Source organism: Bolinopsis microptera, chromosome 5 (assembly GCF_026151205.1).
Source record: "Bolinopsis microptera isolate Bmic1 chromosome 5, MBARI_Bmic_1.0, whole genome shotgun sequence".
NCBI lineage: Eukaryota > Metazoa > Ctenophora > Tentaculata > Lobata > Bolinopsidae > Bolinopsis > Bolinopsis microptera.
This window is the reverse complement of record NC_087076.1, coordinates 17688539-17705556: the sequence shown is the minus strand read 5'-3', so window position 1 is coordinate 17705556 and position 17018 is coordinate 17688539. Positions and strand designations below refer to the sequence as shown.

General features: G+C 39.5%; 2 protein-coding genes and 1 long non-coding RNA gene across 3 annotated transcripts; all 3 read right to left on the bottom strand.

Annotated features, from left to right (window-relative positions):
• Positions 1 to 2228: 2228 nt before the first annotated feature.
• LOC134815221 (uncharacterized) lies at positions 2229 to 5334 on the bottom strand. The gene is made up of 2 exons (XR_010160226.1): positions 4562 to 5334; positions 2229 to 3084 (listed from the first exon to the last, which is right to left on the bottom strand). It is a non-coding gene; the product is annotated as an uncharacterized LOC134815221 (long non-coding RNA).
• A 482-nt stretch (positions 5335 to 5816) lies between these two features.
• LOC134815122 (muscle M-line assembly protein unc-89-like) lies at positions 5817 to 17010 on the bottom strand. The gene is made up of 9 exons (XM_063823616.1): positions 16869 to 17010; positions 16309 to 16414; positions 8647 to 8771; positions 8253 to 8423; positions 8000 to 8131; positions 7689 to 7831; positions 7460 to 7542; positions 7222 to 7298; positions 5817 to 7116 (listed from the first exon to the last, which is right to left on the bottom strand). Exons 1-9 carry the CDS (start codon positions 16994 to 16996, stop codon positions 6114 to 6116), a joined length of 1968 nt encoding a protein of 655 aa, XP_063679686.1. The 5' UTR covers positions 16997 to 17010; the 3' UTR covers positions 5817 to 6113.
• Positions 12932 to 15726, bottom strand: LOC134815630 (uncharacterized). The gene is made up of 2 exons (XM_063824179.1): positions 15103 to 15726; positions 12932 to 14915 (listed from the first exon to the last, which is right to left on the bottom strand). Exons 1-2 carry the CDS (start codon positions 15649 to 15651, stop codon positions 13344 to 13346), a joined length of 2121 nt encoding a protein of 706 aa, XP_063680249.1. The 5' UTR covers positions 15652 to 15726; the 3' UTR covers positions 12932 to 13343.
• Positions 17011 to 17018: the final 8 nt, after the last annotated feature.

The window sequence follows — 17018 nt, the reverse complement described above, 5'->3', positions numbered from 1 at the left end:
AGTAGCGCGCGCCTTACTGGGCCGTGCTCAGCCTGTCATTCCGCCAAATCTTTATTAATGAACATAATAGCCTGGGGTCCTCAGGTAACGCGCGCCGGGCCACTAGTAGTGCATCGCGCTACAAATTCATGGCAGCTCGGCGCGGCACAGTAGCGCATCTCGCCGATCTAGCCATCTGTCGCTGTGAGAAGCCTCATTGAGTGCGCGGCGCGGCACAGTAACGCATCGCGCTACAAAAGCCATGATACATAATACAGCCTAGCCGCGCACTCGTGCGCGGCAGGTCTACAGCGTGTGACAATGATTTTACAGTTAATTTAAAGAATCAGATTTGTAAAAATAATGGCATCAGACGTACATGGACACTGGACAGAGCTGATATAGATATTACATTATTACCTGGGGACCCCAGGCTATTATATTTATGTAGGAGGTGCACGATAAAAATAAACTTGCTCGGATTTTAAAAATTTTTGTACCACTGTTTTCTAGAGATTGTGAGAATTTCCACAATACCAAATTTGTCATACCTTTTTGGAAAGATCAGTGAGTTTCGCCTAGGTGCCATATTTGATGGTGCGCGGCTTTTGGAGCAAAAGTAGCTGTAAAAGTCGCGTAATTTGACCAAATTCGTCCAAATTTGACCATTTTTGTCGTATTATTCGGATTTATCTTCAGTTCCTTAAATGAGATCATTCTGGAAATTGGCGACGACCTTCCAATAGGGCTTTCACAACTGTCCGAAAAATTTGGTGGATATCGGAGTTGATATAGTAATCAAAATGGGGCAAAATACGCTACTTTTAGCTGTAACATAATGTCTGATGGTTGGATATGCTTTAAATTTTTCGGACACTTTCCTTGTAAGTCTTTAAGTAAGCTTACCAATTTTTGTTGCAATTGGAGGTCGGGAAGGATACTCAATATCTATTTGTTTGAAGAAAATTGTGCTGGCCGAAATTAGCGCTAAAAAACCATCCTACAGTCGGCACGCGCGGCTCACTGTCGATGGCGCACTACCTAATTTATGTTCATAATCATAGAGATTAGGCGGCTTGACAGGCCGAGCGCCGCCCAGTAAAGCTGATACAGTGTAATCAAATCAATAATCACGTGTAGATTACTAATAAACACGTGATTACTTATATCATTATCTCAATTTGATTGAAATTGACGATCAGACGCGATGTCAACCCTTCCAGGATCGTTGCTCTGCGAAGCAAGAATGATAGTTTGCGCGGCGAAGTTCTCCAATATCTCAATATTTCCATAGGCATGGGTGATGGGATACCCAAGTCTTAATTGACGATGTCAATTCATGGCAGCTCGGCGCGGCACAGTAGCGCATCTCGCCGATCTAGCCAGGTCGCTGTGAGAAGCCTTATTTAGTGCGCGGCGCGGCACAGTAACGCATCGCGCTACAACCCAAGTCTAGCAAGGGGAGGCGTGACCCCACTCTTCAAACAGATGATGGAACAAGGAGTGCAGAGCTAGAGTGGTGAATGACCCCATGTTCTCTTCACTTTTTCTGGATCAGCAGACAGCAAGAACAGGACCTCCTCCGTGGGAGGCCTTTGTCATACGTTGTATGACCCGCCGCGCACGAATGCGCGGCTCCCCTGTATCGTAGAAACTGTACACTATAGTGAAACGACAATGGGGGTCACGGCGTGATACAAGGACGCCTCCTGACTCTGGGAGGCTACAACTCTCAGTTCTTTACAGGAGATTCAGATATCGCCTGGAGTGACGTATCATATCAGTACAGGAATACTGGCAGATAGATATGGAGGGTATAAGTGTTGAAGGAAGGAAGGGAACTGTCGCCTGCGATACGGACGTAGGAATCATTTTCAATTTCATTGTTTAAATTACAGATTTTATTTTGTAAACAGTAATCACTGTTGGTGCTTTATTACACTATAGAAGGCAGTATTACAGTGTTATGGTGGTAACACTAACATGAACATGCAAATAGGGCATTCCTATGCTATGTTTATTCAGAGACAATCGTTCTGAAATCGCGTTCAATCTCAAATTATTAGTATCATTTCTATTTTTAGGGCAAAGATTATTCCTTCACGAGTTCTGAGTACATAATCCCGGTTAAGACCAGCGGAGGAGTGATGTGCCTTTCAGCTTTTACCCCACAAGATATCAACACTAACAACAGAGTCGGATTTGCAGAGGCAATTTGAAAGGAAATTTAGAAGAAGAAAAAAACAAGATTCTAAAAATAGTTATGTTCAAATTCAAATTGTTTTTTGTCCCTTTCAAAAGTATCATTGTTTAGTAATTCTGGAAACCCTTGGGTTTGCATCCAGGACGGTCACAGCTGAAGATGGAAGCATCTATCGGCCATTTGTTGCCAGAGAAAGTGTACCATTTAGTATGATCGTTAGTTTCACATCCACTGTTAGGATGAATGAACACATCATAGATACCTCTGTGCTGCAACATCCAGATAGAAGTCTCCTGGAGCTTCTGAGGAGGGATGAAGAAAGAGTACTGAGCAGTGGTGAAGGGTCCTGCTGGTTCCCAGTCAACTTCAAATACGCACATGTCATGTCCTGGGGCGGGGTCTCCAGCATCCATTGTGCAATTCTCCCTCAGATTAAACTTCGCAATGAATCTGTTTCTTAAACCCAAAGCACCGGCAGTGTGTTTAGGACTGTTCTGCCAGAAGAGTACGTGGATGTGGTAGGATAAGGCCTCAGCATAATCACAAGACTTGTTACCTCCACTACCAGGAGACGGGAGGCTGGTTTTCATAGAATTCCAGTCATGTATGTGGTAATGTGCGTTGACACAAGCAGCCAGTAAAGTGATGAGAACCACAGCTATCATAGTCAGGTTAGATAGACGGACTAGTATAGGATAAGATTATAACAGAATTGAGAGTTAGTTCAAAGATGAGACGCTGACCCATGTGAGAAACGAATTAAAAAATCTGGACAATCCATCAAAACTTCATCAAACATCTGTTGAGATCTTTGACATTTAAAGAACAATCGAAGATCTAATCACGATTTTCTATTCACATACATTAAAAAAGTCATAATATTAAAGTATGAGAGTGAATACCTTATCGGACCTTATTTGGACGGACATTAATTGAACGCTGGAGGCCCTAACGTTCATCTTAATGTCCGTTCAAATAAAGTCCGTTCATTTAAGGTCCGTCCAAGTTAAAGTCCGTTGAATTTTTTTCAAACATTTTTCCACTTCGAACTTTTTGTCCAGAATATGACAACTATGAGAACTTGATTGTGCCGTAAGTTAACGAAGGAAAGGTTCTCCTTGGTCTGCCAGAGGCACAGAAAACTCTATTAGTATATGATGTTTTCAAGGGTCACTTGGCGGAAAAAGTCAACGAAATTATGGCACTCAACAACATAGTTCATGAGCTAGTCCCCGCCAACATGACAAACTTGTTCCAGCCTCTAGATATTACGGTAAATCGTGTTGCCAAGGACATTGTCCGACGTTGTTATCTTACTATATATAAAGCGAGACGATCCGTACCATTTTACTGACACCACGGCATCAACTTTAACGCGACTTTCCGCAAAAACCGTAAAAGATATACAACTGAAACTTTTTTGACTGGGTCAAATGCTTTAACGGCCTCCAAATCAGCATGAAAAAATGAAAAATTGGCCAATGAATAGGAATTTTAGAGCCCAAAATTTGGACCCCCAAGTGGTGTCAAAAACGCGAATTAAATAGGTAATAATTATTTTAGTCTCTTGAGTCTTGACACCATTTTAGGGTTATACGGGTTCCTGCTAGTATAACTATAGATAAGGTATGTGAATACTCTATTTTAATTACCTTTCAAAAGTGGGTACGCTCGGACGTTCGGTTCACGCGGGTAATTTTCGCTAGGAGTACCGGGAAGAGACATTATTATATAGGACTCACACAATTTAGTACACTGGTATTTGCAGAAAAGAAAAACTTGTTCATGCTTAATAGTACAACTTTATTGAAGAGTAATAAAATATTTTTCTAAGATCAAAATGTCAATAAGTTCCACGCCGTCTATTGTCCTTTGAACCCGCTAGTATATAGTAGCAACAAATGATAAAACTAAGTAAGTAAATTTGATAATAAATTTGTGTACTTAAAAAGGTTCTATACTGCGGTCGGCTGCTTTAATGTAATACTAATCTATTGAGTGTTGAGTATTGAGATTAAGTTACCGTTGTAAAAGGTTTTAGTAACAATAAATAGTTGGTTTTAGTAACAATAAATAGTATGTTTTCGTAACAATAAAATGTAAAAATAAAAATTGTACGTTGAACTTAAAACTGTTCTGTATTGCGGTCGGCTACTGCAATGTAATATATTGAGTGTTGAGTATTGAAATGCTTATATTATATGCTATTGTATAAAAATGGATTTAAAAATCATTTGCTGGCATAAAAAAAACGTCAAAAGAAATGAAAAAAATTCGGATTTTTGATGGTTTTGAATGCCTTCTAGCGTTCATATTAATGTCCGTTCATAATTATGTCCGTTCATTTAATGTCCGTCCAGATAAGGTCCGATAAGGTACAATAAAATATGTCTGTCCAATACAATGTCTATACACCCAACCAGCTGATTCGGTATTGATGATTCTTTGGAACTAATGTCATTGTCATTTTTATCTTTTTCATTTTAACATATTCAGAATCACGATTTTGGCTTGCATCCAGGACGGTCACAGCTGAAGATGGAAGCATCTATCGGCCATTTGTCACCAGAGAAAGTGTACCATTTAGTATGATCGTTAGTTTCACAGCCAGTATTCGGGTGAATAAACACATCTTGTACACCCCTGTGTTGCAGCATCCAAGCAGAAGTTTCCAGCAGATCCCCAGGTGGAATGTAAAAGGAGTACTGAGCAGTGGTGAAGGGTCCGGCTGCCACCCAATCCACTTCAAACACGCACATCTCATGTCCAGGAGCAGGGTCTCCCGGGAAGATCTCACAGTCCTTCCCCTCAAGTTCAAACCTCTTTACAAACTGCTCTCTCAGCTCCAGAGCACTAGCAGTGCGCGGCTTGTTGTTCTGCCAGAACAGCACGTGGATGTGGTAGGAGTATATAGTAGGAGCACCATCACAGTACCCCTCATAATCAGGGGGCTTGTAGACTGTTGTTAGGAGGTTCTGATCGAAGTTGTGTACGTGGGCCTCAAGTAGAACGGGTAGCAGAACAAGGTACAGCATCGCGGAGCGGACAAGGTACAACATTCCGGACTGATACTACAACTCAGCTAACAACTCAGATGGTTAACGCGGAGTGAGTAGCTGATATATTACATGCACGACACGCAACATGAGCTCTTCCATAGGAGTATTATTCATCTCATATAACATTGTGTTGCCAGATTCCCCTTAGTTGCCAAATTCTCTTAATCCCATGACTGAGATTCGCAGAAATTAGGAAGTGAATAGTACTCATAGCTCATAGCTTAAGGGGGCATTTCTCAACAGTTAGTAAATGTTTTATGTAATGTGAAGAGATCTAAATGAAATTGACGTTGTATTGCAAGATGGGTAGAAATAAAAGCTTGATATGATTTATTTCATATGAAATTGGAAATGTGAAAATGTGAAAATTTGTACTTAATTGCATAAAAATTCCTTTTAAAATACATATAACACTGTATCATTGGATAGACGCCAAAAAATACGAAACATAATCTTTTCACCTAAACAAAGTATATGCTATAAATTAAGTTTTATTTCTTTTAAATCTATAGTAAAAATAACGATAGACTCAACTACCAAAGTGATTAACATTGCATCATCATCAAAACAATTAAAAAATGCTTATATTAAAATTTAATAAAATTAATAGCACGTCATTACATTGTTATTCACAACAGCAAAATTAATAGTAAAATTAATATAAATAAAGTTTAATATATTGAACGCTAAAAACAAATTAGTCCACTTATTATAATCGATCAATAAAAACTAGAATAAAACATTCTGAGATGCATTGTTTTCTGAAATACGGCATTTCGGGCACCTTGGGGACACACTGAATATCAACAATAAATTAAAAAACAAAGTTAGTACCCCATCTGTACCTAGGAGAGTTTCAGTACTACACTTCTTTAACCTAAATTGTTGAAGGAGTCAATGCAATTATTAGCATGATTCTCAATTACATTTGGCAAGAAAGAATCTGCACATATAGGGCAACTAACCAACTCTACATCCTTCACCTTATCAAGACTCTCTAAAGTATTCCTAGCAGTGGTGGTTGAGGAAAGAGGCTTACAAATCAAAACATCGTCGTCATGATGCCGTCTAACACTGACCCTAGCGTTCTTATCTTTTGAATACTTCCTTGAAGTTCCAGGAGTTCTACTACTTCCAGGAGATCTTTCGTCGATTATCATCAAACTATCGGATAATTTTCTGCTTCTATTAGGGGAACTCCTTGCATCGTTTATGTCTGGGATTGTGATAAATTTCGGGCACAGTGCGGATTCAGTGGAGTTCCATTTAGATGTTGAGGTGCTTTTTCCACCATACTTTGAACTCGAAGGGGATTTGTCTAGAGTTTTTCCACGCCTAGAATTTGGTGTAGTTTTGTTTTTGGTGGTAGAGGTGGGAGATTTTCCAGAATTGGACGGCGTTTTTGCATTGCCTTTGGCACCAAAGGAACTGTCAATCCAAGATGGCTGAGCATTTGCCCTTTTGGGAGATGGCTGAGCATTCGCCCTTTTGGGAGTCCTCATTTTGTTCTTCCCAGACCCTGGTGAGATCTCTGTTAAGTTACGTTGATATAGTGACAAGTCGGGGGATTTGGTGAAACTACATCGTCCTGGTGATACTGACAGGAATCTGGGAGATCTGGAGGGTGATTTAGAGGTGGAGGGTCGAGATGGGGAGGTGGAGGGTCGAGATGGGGAGGTGGAGGGTCGAGATGGGGAGGTGGAGGGTCGAGATGGGGAGGTGGAGGGTCGAGATGGGGAGGTGGAGCGTCGAGATGGGGAGGTGGACGGTCGAGGTGAAGTGGTGTCGGTTTCTTGGTCGGAGTGTACGGTGAGGCTGAACTCTGGGAGGTTGTCCTCATCGCTGTTAACGTTTTTCGTTTTTTGGTTCAAGTTCCTGAAAAGTAGAGAAATGTAATAAATTGACTACTTTAAGCTACAATCGATGATCAGTAATTGGAAGGTAAATATCTACAACAAACATTTGCATACTTGTACAAACCTTTTCTTTCCAATCGTTGAGTCCGATGATTCAATTATTTGCAGCTTACTTTTTTTTCTTTTTCTTGAAGGGGTTGTCTGGAAATGGATTAAACTGATTACGCTTAAAAGATACACAAATTCATGCACTTCAAAATACGACTCAATTACGTCTTGCGGTTCCGATAATGAATAATTGCGTCGTAAGATTTCCATGCATTTGAACTAATCGAGTTGTGTCAAATAATTAAGATCATTACCTCTTTAAGTTTATCTTTAGTAAAAGATTTTGATTTGTCGACCGATTTGTTTTCCTTGTCTTCATCTTTAGTAACTTCGCTTTCTAACGAAAATAAAAATCTTATTAACACGAATCGTCAAATAGGATATCCTATTATTTGTTGAAGAAAGTCATCATTAATAACAGAAAAATCAGCGAACATTTTTGGTGAAATGCAAAATCAGTGCTAAATGATTAAAACGACTAACCAGTTGACTTTGGCGTCGTACTGGAACTAGTTTTTCTACTCGCTCGAGGACTTTTGTAAACAAACCCATGTTGTTCGTTCAAAGACGCGAAGTAATTGTTCCGTTTCGGGACATTTAACGGTTCTTTAGTTTTCATTCCTAGCCTGTGACATTTTGCAATTAAATTCTAGTTAATATGATTCAGTAAAATACACACAATTATTACACACGTGAGTGGTTTAAAAAGCGATTAATTTAATAAGTGATTGAACTAATACATAATAATATGCGAATTATCAAATAAAAATAGACAAATCAAGTTAAAACTGTACCGGTTCATTGGAGCCGACTTTTTCATCTCAAAGTTTTCATCGTTCACCGCATCATTGAGACTCCAGCCCATTTCATCTTGGGGTTGCTTCTTAGGAGACTGCTTCATAAACGAGAATTCTATCTCCTTTACTCTGAAACAAAAATTTAGCTATGTCTATCGTTTCAGGTTAGGGGTGGCTTACTGTAAAACATAATGTATAGTAATGTGAATTCAACATAATATTATAATCAATGCAGAGAGATTAAACACACTTGTTTGGGTCAGAAAGTCCAGGAGTTTGTTTCTGTATCTTGTCAGCGTAACACGGTTTAGTTACAACAAGACTTTCAATACCGAAGGGGTATCCCAGCCTGAATGGCTGCATCACCGTTACCACTAGGAATTTGAACCTTCTGAAGGAGTCGTCTGCAAAATCTGATCTCCTTAAGTGCGGAACTGTTAGAGTGTTTAGAGGTAGATGATAAGATTTGTAACAAGCAAGAAGGAGTAAGTTCCAAATAATGTAATCTGTGGGCACTGGGTATAATATGATCTGTTGGCATGGCACTAAGCATCAGTCGTAAACTCTGAACACTAATTTCATAGAATTTTGGATTTTTTTAAATAACTTTTTTGGGCTCTCAGTGATTTGAAAAGTACTCTTACTTGAACACATGGCTAGAGGTGTAATCAACAGGAACACTACTGCTTTTACATTCTTGTTCAGACATTATCATTCTCATCGGAAGTAGAGGAATTGGAATTTTCCCATCACTTATCATACCGTCAACCTGAAAGCGAGCAGATGTTGATAATTTATAATTTATAGTTTATCACAGCTTTAAAATGCCTAATTTTTGGGAGACAATTAATATTATACATTTATCACATGCCTTCTCATGCGATATCAAAACTTTCGCCCACGAGGCTTGCCGAGTTAGCGAAAGTTTCGATATTTCCCGAGGCTTGCCGAGGGTTATATCGACATTTTCAATCACGAGGCTTGCCGAGTTTTGAAAATGTTGATATCGCATGAGAAGGCATGTGATTAATGTTTTATCACACTTTCTTTGGAGCCAAATTTGGCCGGGAAAGCAGAATTTGATCAAACGTTAGTTATTATGTATTATATGTATATGTATATGTATAGTTCTCGATGAGTTAGTATTTCAGATATCGAAGATACAATACGTACAATTAGGATCTCACGTGCTCACATGTTTATGACACAGTGAATGCTGTATGTCGCGCTGAATTTGCTTTGTACTGCTACCTAGTGCATGCAATATTAATGTGTTTTCCGCCTATGGGTCTTGTACTTATGAGTCTAGAATATTCCGCGGCGAGCGCATTTGATACGTAATTTCATCCTGCAAATCAATTGATGTGAGGTGATTCTAATACTTTATTTCTATTAGATATTTTTAGAGTCATTAAAACTATAGATGCAGTATTATGTATAGAACATCCGTTTAAGTGTTGATTATACATCACAGTTCTTATCGTATAATCTGTATCTACGATGAGGTGAAAGAATTTCCTAGTTCTTGTATTTGAATAGAGCTGTGGGGTCATAATTAGTGTCTATTTATCAGTCCACATTATACACTACACTCCCTAATTTACATCAACAATATTATCGTCCGTCTTGATTCTTGATTGTCTGTTATTTCAGAATGATTTAATCAATGCAACTTGTAATCGTTGACTTAGAATTTTATCAAGTATTCTGCTTAGTTCTTAGTCAGTATTCATCTTTACTTGCCATTATTTGCCATTATCTGCTTCGAGCTAGAAATTATCTGAACTGGAAATTATCAGAACATTTGTAATATTCAAATGTATCTCTTCAACATTTTAGAACGCAGTACTCCATCAGCCTATAACCACCCTGGTCATGGACAGGTAGTTCACCCGTACTGTTACCAATATTGAATTGGTCTAATGAATGGCAGCACATTAATCATCTGACCTGTTTGCGCCAGTGCCCAGACTAATTTATAACCAGATTAGCTGATTAAGTCACGTCATTCGTCCCTTGATATATTTATATAAATAATATATTTTATAGGATGTTTTTATTGCACTTATTTCCACTAACTAAAATTCAGTTAAAACTAGTCCTGGGATAGAATTTCCGCTCTTTACTGTACAGAATCTACATATAAGTCTCTTTATCAGTCTGTTTATAGATCAGCTACGAATTTCGCAAGCTGATCTAGGCGTAACCGGTTTGGAAAAGCCAAGTATAATTTCTGCACAATTTCTATATGGAATATGGCTCAAAGAAGGGATCAGAGGGGGTTAAAATTGAGGTCTGAAATGGCTGAAATCTGGCTTTGTTTTGTGTGTTTTCTTCGTTCGAATTAATTAAACATCGTCTAGTGTTTGCTATTTTTTGTGAGGGTGACTGTAGTTTGTTCTGACACTTCCTTTTTTATTTCAAGTAAGCGATTAAGGAAATTAATGAGCCTGATTGATTGTATCGCTGACAATTACCAAAACTTTGTGCAACTTTCAAGTCTGCTTGTAAACTTTGATCTCGTTTTCAGTAACCTTAAGTCGCTTGGAACTCATACAAACCAGGAAGTTTTTACTTTGTTTCATCATCCGAAGCCTAATTAGGTTTTGAACTATGAAGTGCAGTAAAAAAACAACAGCTTGAAAAAGTTTTACAACAAAAAATTGTATTTTGCTTAACACATCTCAAACGCAAGGAAATGTTTTTAAAACAAGGTATAAATATATATTTTTCCTGATTCTGGAAAGATTATCTGATCATTGCATTTACGGTCATAGACTACTTCAGGTTATTGATTTAAATCTTAATTTAAATCAGTACCTCACAGTAGTAGAACAGTTGTTGAGAGTGAGTTCCTTGTTCCTATGGGAATATCGGACTCTCTCTGAGCAACTTATTGATATTTCATGACCCAGGGTGAGAGCCAGTGCTCCCCATCGGGGCATGTAATATCAATTCTGATCTCTGCCTTATTAGGCTAAGAAGTACAATAGAAAGTCAACATTGGGAGGAAGTTTTACAAGGAAAGTTTTTATTTCGCTTGACGCATCTGAAACGCAAGGAAATATTTTAAGTTTTAGTATAAGAATACATTTTGCCAACATTAACAAATTCTCTCCGACCATTGCATTTAAGGTCGTAGACTACTTCAGGTTATTGATTTAAATCATTATTTAAATCAGTACCTTACAGTAGTAGATCAGTTGCTGAGAGCGGGCTCCTCGTTTCTATGGAGCACTCTCTGAGCACCTTATTGATATTTCATGACCCAGGGTGAGAGCCAGTGCTCCCCATCGGGGCATGTAATATCAATTCTGTTCTCTGCCTTATTAGGCTAAGAAGTACAATAGAAAGTCAACATTGGGAGGAAGTTTTACAAGGAAAGTTTTTATTTCGCTTGACGCATCTGAAACGCAAGGAAATATTTTAAGTTTTAGTATAAGAATACATTTTGCCAACATTAACAAATTCTCTCCGACCATTGCATTTAAGGTCGTAGACTACTTCAGGTTATTGATTTAAATCATTATTTAAATCAGTACCTTACAGTAGTAGATCAGTTGCTGAGAGCGGGCTCCTCGTTTCTATGGAGCACTCTCTGAGCAACTTATTGATATTTCATGCCCCAGGGTGAGAGCCAGTGCTCCCCATCAGGGCATGTAATATCAATTCTGCATTCCTGCCAAATTTGGCTCGAAAGTGTGATAATATCATATTTATGATGAACTGGAGTTCCTGCAGGGTAAAATCTGCGTATTTGTATCGACTTGACAAATGATAAAGTTTTCGGTATTGCAGATAAATGGGTAAAGAACAAATCAAATAGGACAAATCCCCAGACTTCAGAAGCCCCGTTTTTCTCATCAACATAGGTAACCGAAAGCACTCCAATGGACATCTAAGATCAGAGCAGCTCCAGTGGCGACGAGAGGAAATCGAGTGTCCTGGAAGCCATGTAGGTACACAGAGAAGGAGTCTTTAGAAGTTTCAGCGATGGCAGAGGATCCGGAGATCAGAGAGCTAAGAAAGGTAAGCGCTTTGGCGTGATCAGAGTTCAGATCAATAGTAGTCGTGATAACGGGGGTGTCAATAAAATGACACCCGGAAATATCCACCGTCGTCTTGACAACGTTGGTTAATCCTCCAAATAGGGCCGAGGGAAGGTTCGGGTCAATGTGCACTGTCTCCCAGGTGGTAGACTCCCGACCAGTGGTTCCAACACATGTTGTGAGACAGGGAGCAGCACCGTGATCACCGTGACTGGACATTATCATGAGATGGTATGCGGTGGTTAGATCCAAGAGAGAATATATGAAAAATAGCCAAGTTAACATTCTGAAGGAATTCCGGGGACGATCAGACATGGTTGAGGCGAAGTTGAGAGTGATATGACATATTTTGACTTCTGGATTTGTATTATTATTTTGAAACGTGGCAATCAACTTAACTCAAATTAGCCAGATGGCTGCTTCTTTTAAGTTTACCGTTAATCAGAGACGTTAATTATTGTAGATTAGGATCATTCTCTTTTGTTTCAAGGGAGCAGCTGCTTTTTAGTTTGATTATTTTCACGTGCGTAGGACTCACTCAATATCTTTAAAACTAGTCTGAGTCAGTTGTCAAAGGTTTAAAATTAAAAAGCGTTTATGATTTGTGGATTTGACTGACTCGCGAATGACAGCTGCGATAAAGTGGCACAATTTGGACCATAATAATTCTATAAAATCGGCTCTGTTTTTAGATTCAACAGTAAGGCACTGATAGCGCGGTTAAAGATCCTACGTTGAAATTTATGAAAGAGCACGATAAGTAAGAGCCCTCTTAATTAGGGTTGTTATAATTAAAATCACGTAGTATCTGAAGCTGTTCTAGTGTTCTCTTTTAAACGCATATCCCAAGCGCTTACTAGTCATTACTAAAACAAGAGCGTTTATAAATCAACATTCTTATTTTATGGAACAATTGATTTAGAAAAAATATTCTGTCTCAAAATCCCAATAAGTTCAAAAAAATGAATAGAATTAGAATCAAGAGATGGCTGAGTTCTTCCCACGGTCATGGAGAAATAACCTGCCGTGAACCAACACCCGGCCAACCAACGCGTCAGTCTAATAAATAAATCAGAACTGCACTCGAAGTGAATCAAGTTGAGGGCCCAAATCTGATTAGCTAGTATGTAATTGGATGAATTTTATCAAAATTAACAAGTTGTGAATCGAACATGAATAATTCATGAAGCATAAATATTTAAAATATAAATCGTCATATAAATCGATTCAAAACTCTCTCCATATCTGAGTCTTGCTCAATCTTCAGATAAGTCTGTTGTCTCTTCAAATACTCAATCAAAGAAAGAGGTGACCATAAGTTGGTAGGTTTTGGTTGCCCTGTCAGAAGAAGTGCGTCTAGCCATGCACCACACATTAACAACCTGTCCCACCTCAACAACTTGTGGAGCTGTTACTTTGATGAAGATGTAGTACAACCTGTCCGGGTCAATGACACTGTGTACTCCACTGCTTGGCCTCTCTATCTTTGTCTCAAACCCGTCCTTCAGTCGGTCGTTCAGGCACCACAGATTGTACTCCCCGGTCTGGAACTTGTTCTCCAGCGACAAGATTATACGAGTATATCTGCCTGCTTTGATCGTGAATGCGCTCGGTTTGATAATTTCCGTTTTCAGGCAGGTTGTTGTTGGTTTAATTTCATTGTTGCGAATCCTAAGGAATATGTTGCCCGCCACTGTGGTACCACGGACCAACACCTTGAACGGAACTTTTGGAACTCTGATCTCCACAAACCATTTATCGGTGTCCTTTGTGTCCAGTTTATAGACTTCCTCTAAAGATCTGCCATGAAGTATAACCTCGATCTTGCTGGTGTCATCAATGGATTCTCTCTGTGTTAGAGTCACCACAATTTTAGCCGTGTCGCCAGCGCAGGGCTCCTTCGTCCGCTCAATGTTCCCACTGGAAGCGGACGTCTCGAAATCCACGTCAAAACCTATGGTGAAATCTCCGAAAGTTTTGGCGGAGAAAGTGTAGGGGTTGTTAAAAGAGTAGGGCACTTTGATCTGCCACACACCCACACAAGGACAGTGGACTGCATAGTGGACAATGTTTCCGAATCGACTACCCGTCCCTAGGTTTTGAATGTTACAGTTTTCTTCAGGTCTTGGAGCAATTGTGACACCGTCTAGCAGCCGTCTATCTGCGTGATTGTCGAATCTTACTGTTATTGATAGTCGACCAACTGTTTCATCCACGTAGAATACAAGGTATGAATAATCCGCTTGTCTTCTTCTCCTTAGGTGGAAGCTTATGTCAAGCTCACTTTCCGTGTCTCTCTTTTGTCTTATCGGTTCTTCCGTCCAGTCGTCCCACTCATCCGTCCAGTCGTCGTCCCAGTCGTCATAGGCAATGTACGAACCTTCCTCTGTAGCCTCAGCTACTATATCCGTCATCTTGAACAGCTCGTCATCCTCGAGTCTGTAGATGCTGCCCCCGGTAGAAGCAGCCAGTCTGGTGTAGTTACCGTCCACTTCATCTCCACAGGTGCCAGTTAGGACGAAGTTCAAAGTGTGATAGAATTCTATAGCCCAATCTTCCACGCTACTCACAAGAGATTCGGTGCAGTCCTTGCTGGAAGCGTCTGTGAATATGAAGATGGGAGAGTCGCTGGACATGTCACTGTACGATAACACCTGCTCGATAGCCTGACATGTCATCTCTGGACAGTCCCCTCCCATGGAGGCCACTATTTTATTGTTGATGTGATTCACAGCTTGAGTGGGCTCCCAATAGGAGGTCGGATCTTGATAGTCAGGATCTCCGTAACTCATGATCACAAAGTTGTAGATAATGTTGTCGTAGTAAAGTTCTGTTTTCAGGAAGTTCTCCGTGATTCTAGATACCTGAGATGATTGATATAAAGCTCCTGCAAGTTAATTGAATTCGTTGCGTTTGAGGCCGTATACAATTTTACAATTTAAAATGTGCAACAGGATAAATTTAAAAATCTGAATAATCGAAATATTGTATGGTTATTGAATGAATGATATAAACGGGAAATACAAATGTACAGAAATATTAAGAAAGTACCTGATCAATGTCATCAGCCATAGAGCCGGTGTTATCAATCAGTAAACCTAGAGAAGCAGGGTTCCACAGGTCCAACTGTTCCATGATCTCGTCAGCAGTCAGTGAATCTGACAATTCCCCATACAGCTCGTCCCAGGCACTCCCACTGGATCGTCCTAAAGAGCTCTGAGTCTTCTCTCTGCGCTTCATGTAATGCGCGAGCGCTTCAGCGCAGATACGGCGATTTAGATCTCTGTCCTTGCAGTTATTGAGGGCTTCCTTACAAGCGGCTGCTTTCTTCTCGGGAGACAGTTTCCCAATTCTAACGTTGTCAGCAGTGTTTTTCATCTTCATCAACACTTTCTCGGCACTGTTAACTAAACTGTTCTGTCCTTGACGTCCGGATATAGCAGCAATCCTGCACGGGTCGGCTTGTCTGCCGATTTGATCGATCTTTGGCCGGACTCGGTCCGCATGCTTCGATCTTAAAAGCGTCTTAAATTGTGCAAATTCGTCGGCCGCATGTGTGCTGTAAAAGCAAAGTACAGCTGAAGCAAAATAAAGGATCATGGTAAACAAGAGTGAGGATGAGCAATGAGGGTCGCAGTTTGGCTCAGGTTTATAAGGTGTTGAGTTACATTGGGTCTGATAACCTAGCAAGGAAGTTTCCTTATCTTAGTGTATAAATTAGATTTTCAAAAATAATCCATTGCGTCAGCTTTGCGTCATAACATATTCCTCTCAGAGCCGGTGGCAGTTCTCCAAAGATTATAAATGGCATACTTGATTAATTGATGACATCTTTTGAGTAATCTACGGAAGGAAACATTTTATTGACTGGTAGCATGATGTAATATTAAAGGATGGTCTTTATCGTAATTTGAACTAGAATACAGTACTTATTGATTGAACTTTAATACAGTCATACAGTACTCATTGGAATTTATTTTGCTACTAACGAGTTACTAAGACATAAGCTCAAACGGTTATTCTAGTAACCCTTAAAAATAAAATATAAAGGTTACCGCATGCGTGATTTATCAGTGCTGCTCACTTTAAACGATAATATATGTTTTTTCCAGGTTGACGGTAGTTTTAGAAGCACTGATGACCCTGTATCTCAATATTGTAGAATCAATTGTTGCTCAAACTGGGTACAATATGTATTTGAATATAAATCATAACATTAAATTGTAACATTATATTAACTAAAACCATTGTACGAACCTGCACAAACGCAGAACCGGCGTTAACTATTTCTATCCTCTGAATATATGTTGGGGAGTCCAGCTCAAGGGTAATACTCGCTCGGCCAGTTCCAGCCTCCTTACGGCTGAAATATTGTGAACTCATTGTTCTGTGGGCGCCATACTGTAAAGGGTTTAACAGTGGGGAGGGAGACTGAATAATAATTAGTCTTCAAAAGTTTTGCATATGTCCTCGGTTTAAAGGTATTGTTGTATAGTAATTTTGGTAGTTGCAGTTTCGCATCAGATTTGTACGTGGAACTGGGAGACAACACAACCTCACTGCATAACGCTGCTCAGCTGCCCAGTAATATAGTTAATTATCTTGGATCCAAGATAATTAACTAGAAACACGTACGAAACACGTACAAATTTGAGTTTTATGTGGAACTGCAGTCTGCAACTACCAAAATGACTATACAACAGTATCAACTATCATGTCAATGAATAGAAATTCACGATTTCTTATTTCAGGAGGTTGGCCGTTTGGCTCTACTGCGAGTACACCTAATATGATGAATACATCAAGTGTCAGCATACCTGCATCTCCAAGCCTTGTTGAGGAGTTTATTGACTATGTTGGTTCCAGGGAACTCAGCATCTTCAGAAGAACAGTGAACAACATTCCTTACTTCAATAGTTCCCTGGTAGGTCGGAAACTTTCCCATTTCTTGGTATCTTACATTCTAC

Excerpts from the sequence above, each read along its gene's own strand:
- LOC134815630 (XM_063824179.1), bottom strand. The coding sequence starts at position 15,651 with ATGATCCTTTATTTTGCTTCAGCTGTACTTTGCTTTTACAGCACACAT. Across the intron at positions 14,916-15,102 it reads TGGCTGATGACATTGATCAG|GTATCTAGAATCACGGAGAA; the intron begins GTACTTTCTTAA and ends CAATCATCTCAG.
- LOC134815122 (XM_063823616.1), bottom strand. The coding sequence starts at position 16,996 with ATGGGAAAGTTTCCGACCTACCAGGGAACTATTGAAGTAAGGAATGTT. Across the intron at positions 8,424-8,646 it reads ACCTCTAGCCATGTGTTCAA|GAGATCAGATTTTGCAGACG; the intron begins GTAAGAGTACTT and ends TCCGCACTTAAG. Across the intron at positions 7,117-7,221 it reads TCAACGATTGGAAAGAAAAG|GAACTTGAACCAAAAAACGA; the intron begins GTTTGTACAAGT and ends TCTACTTTTCAG.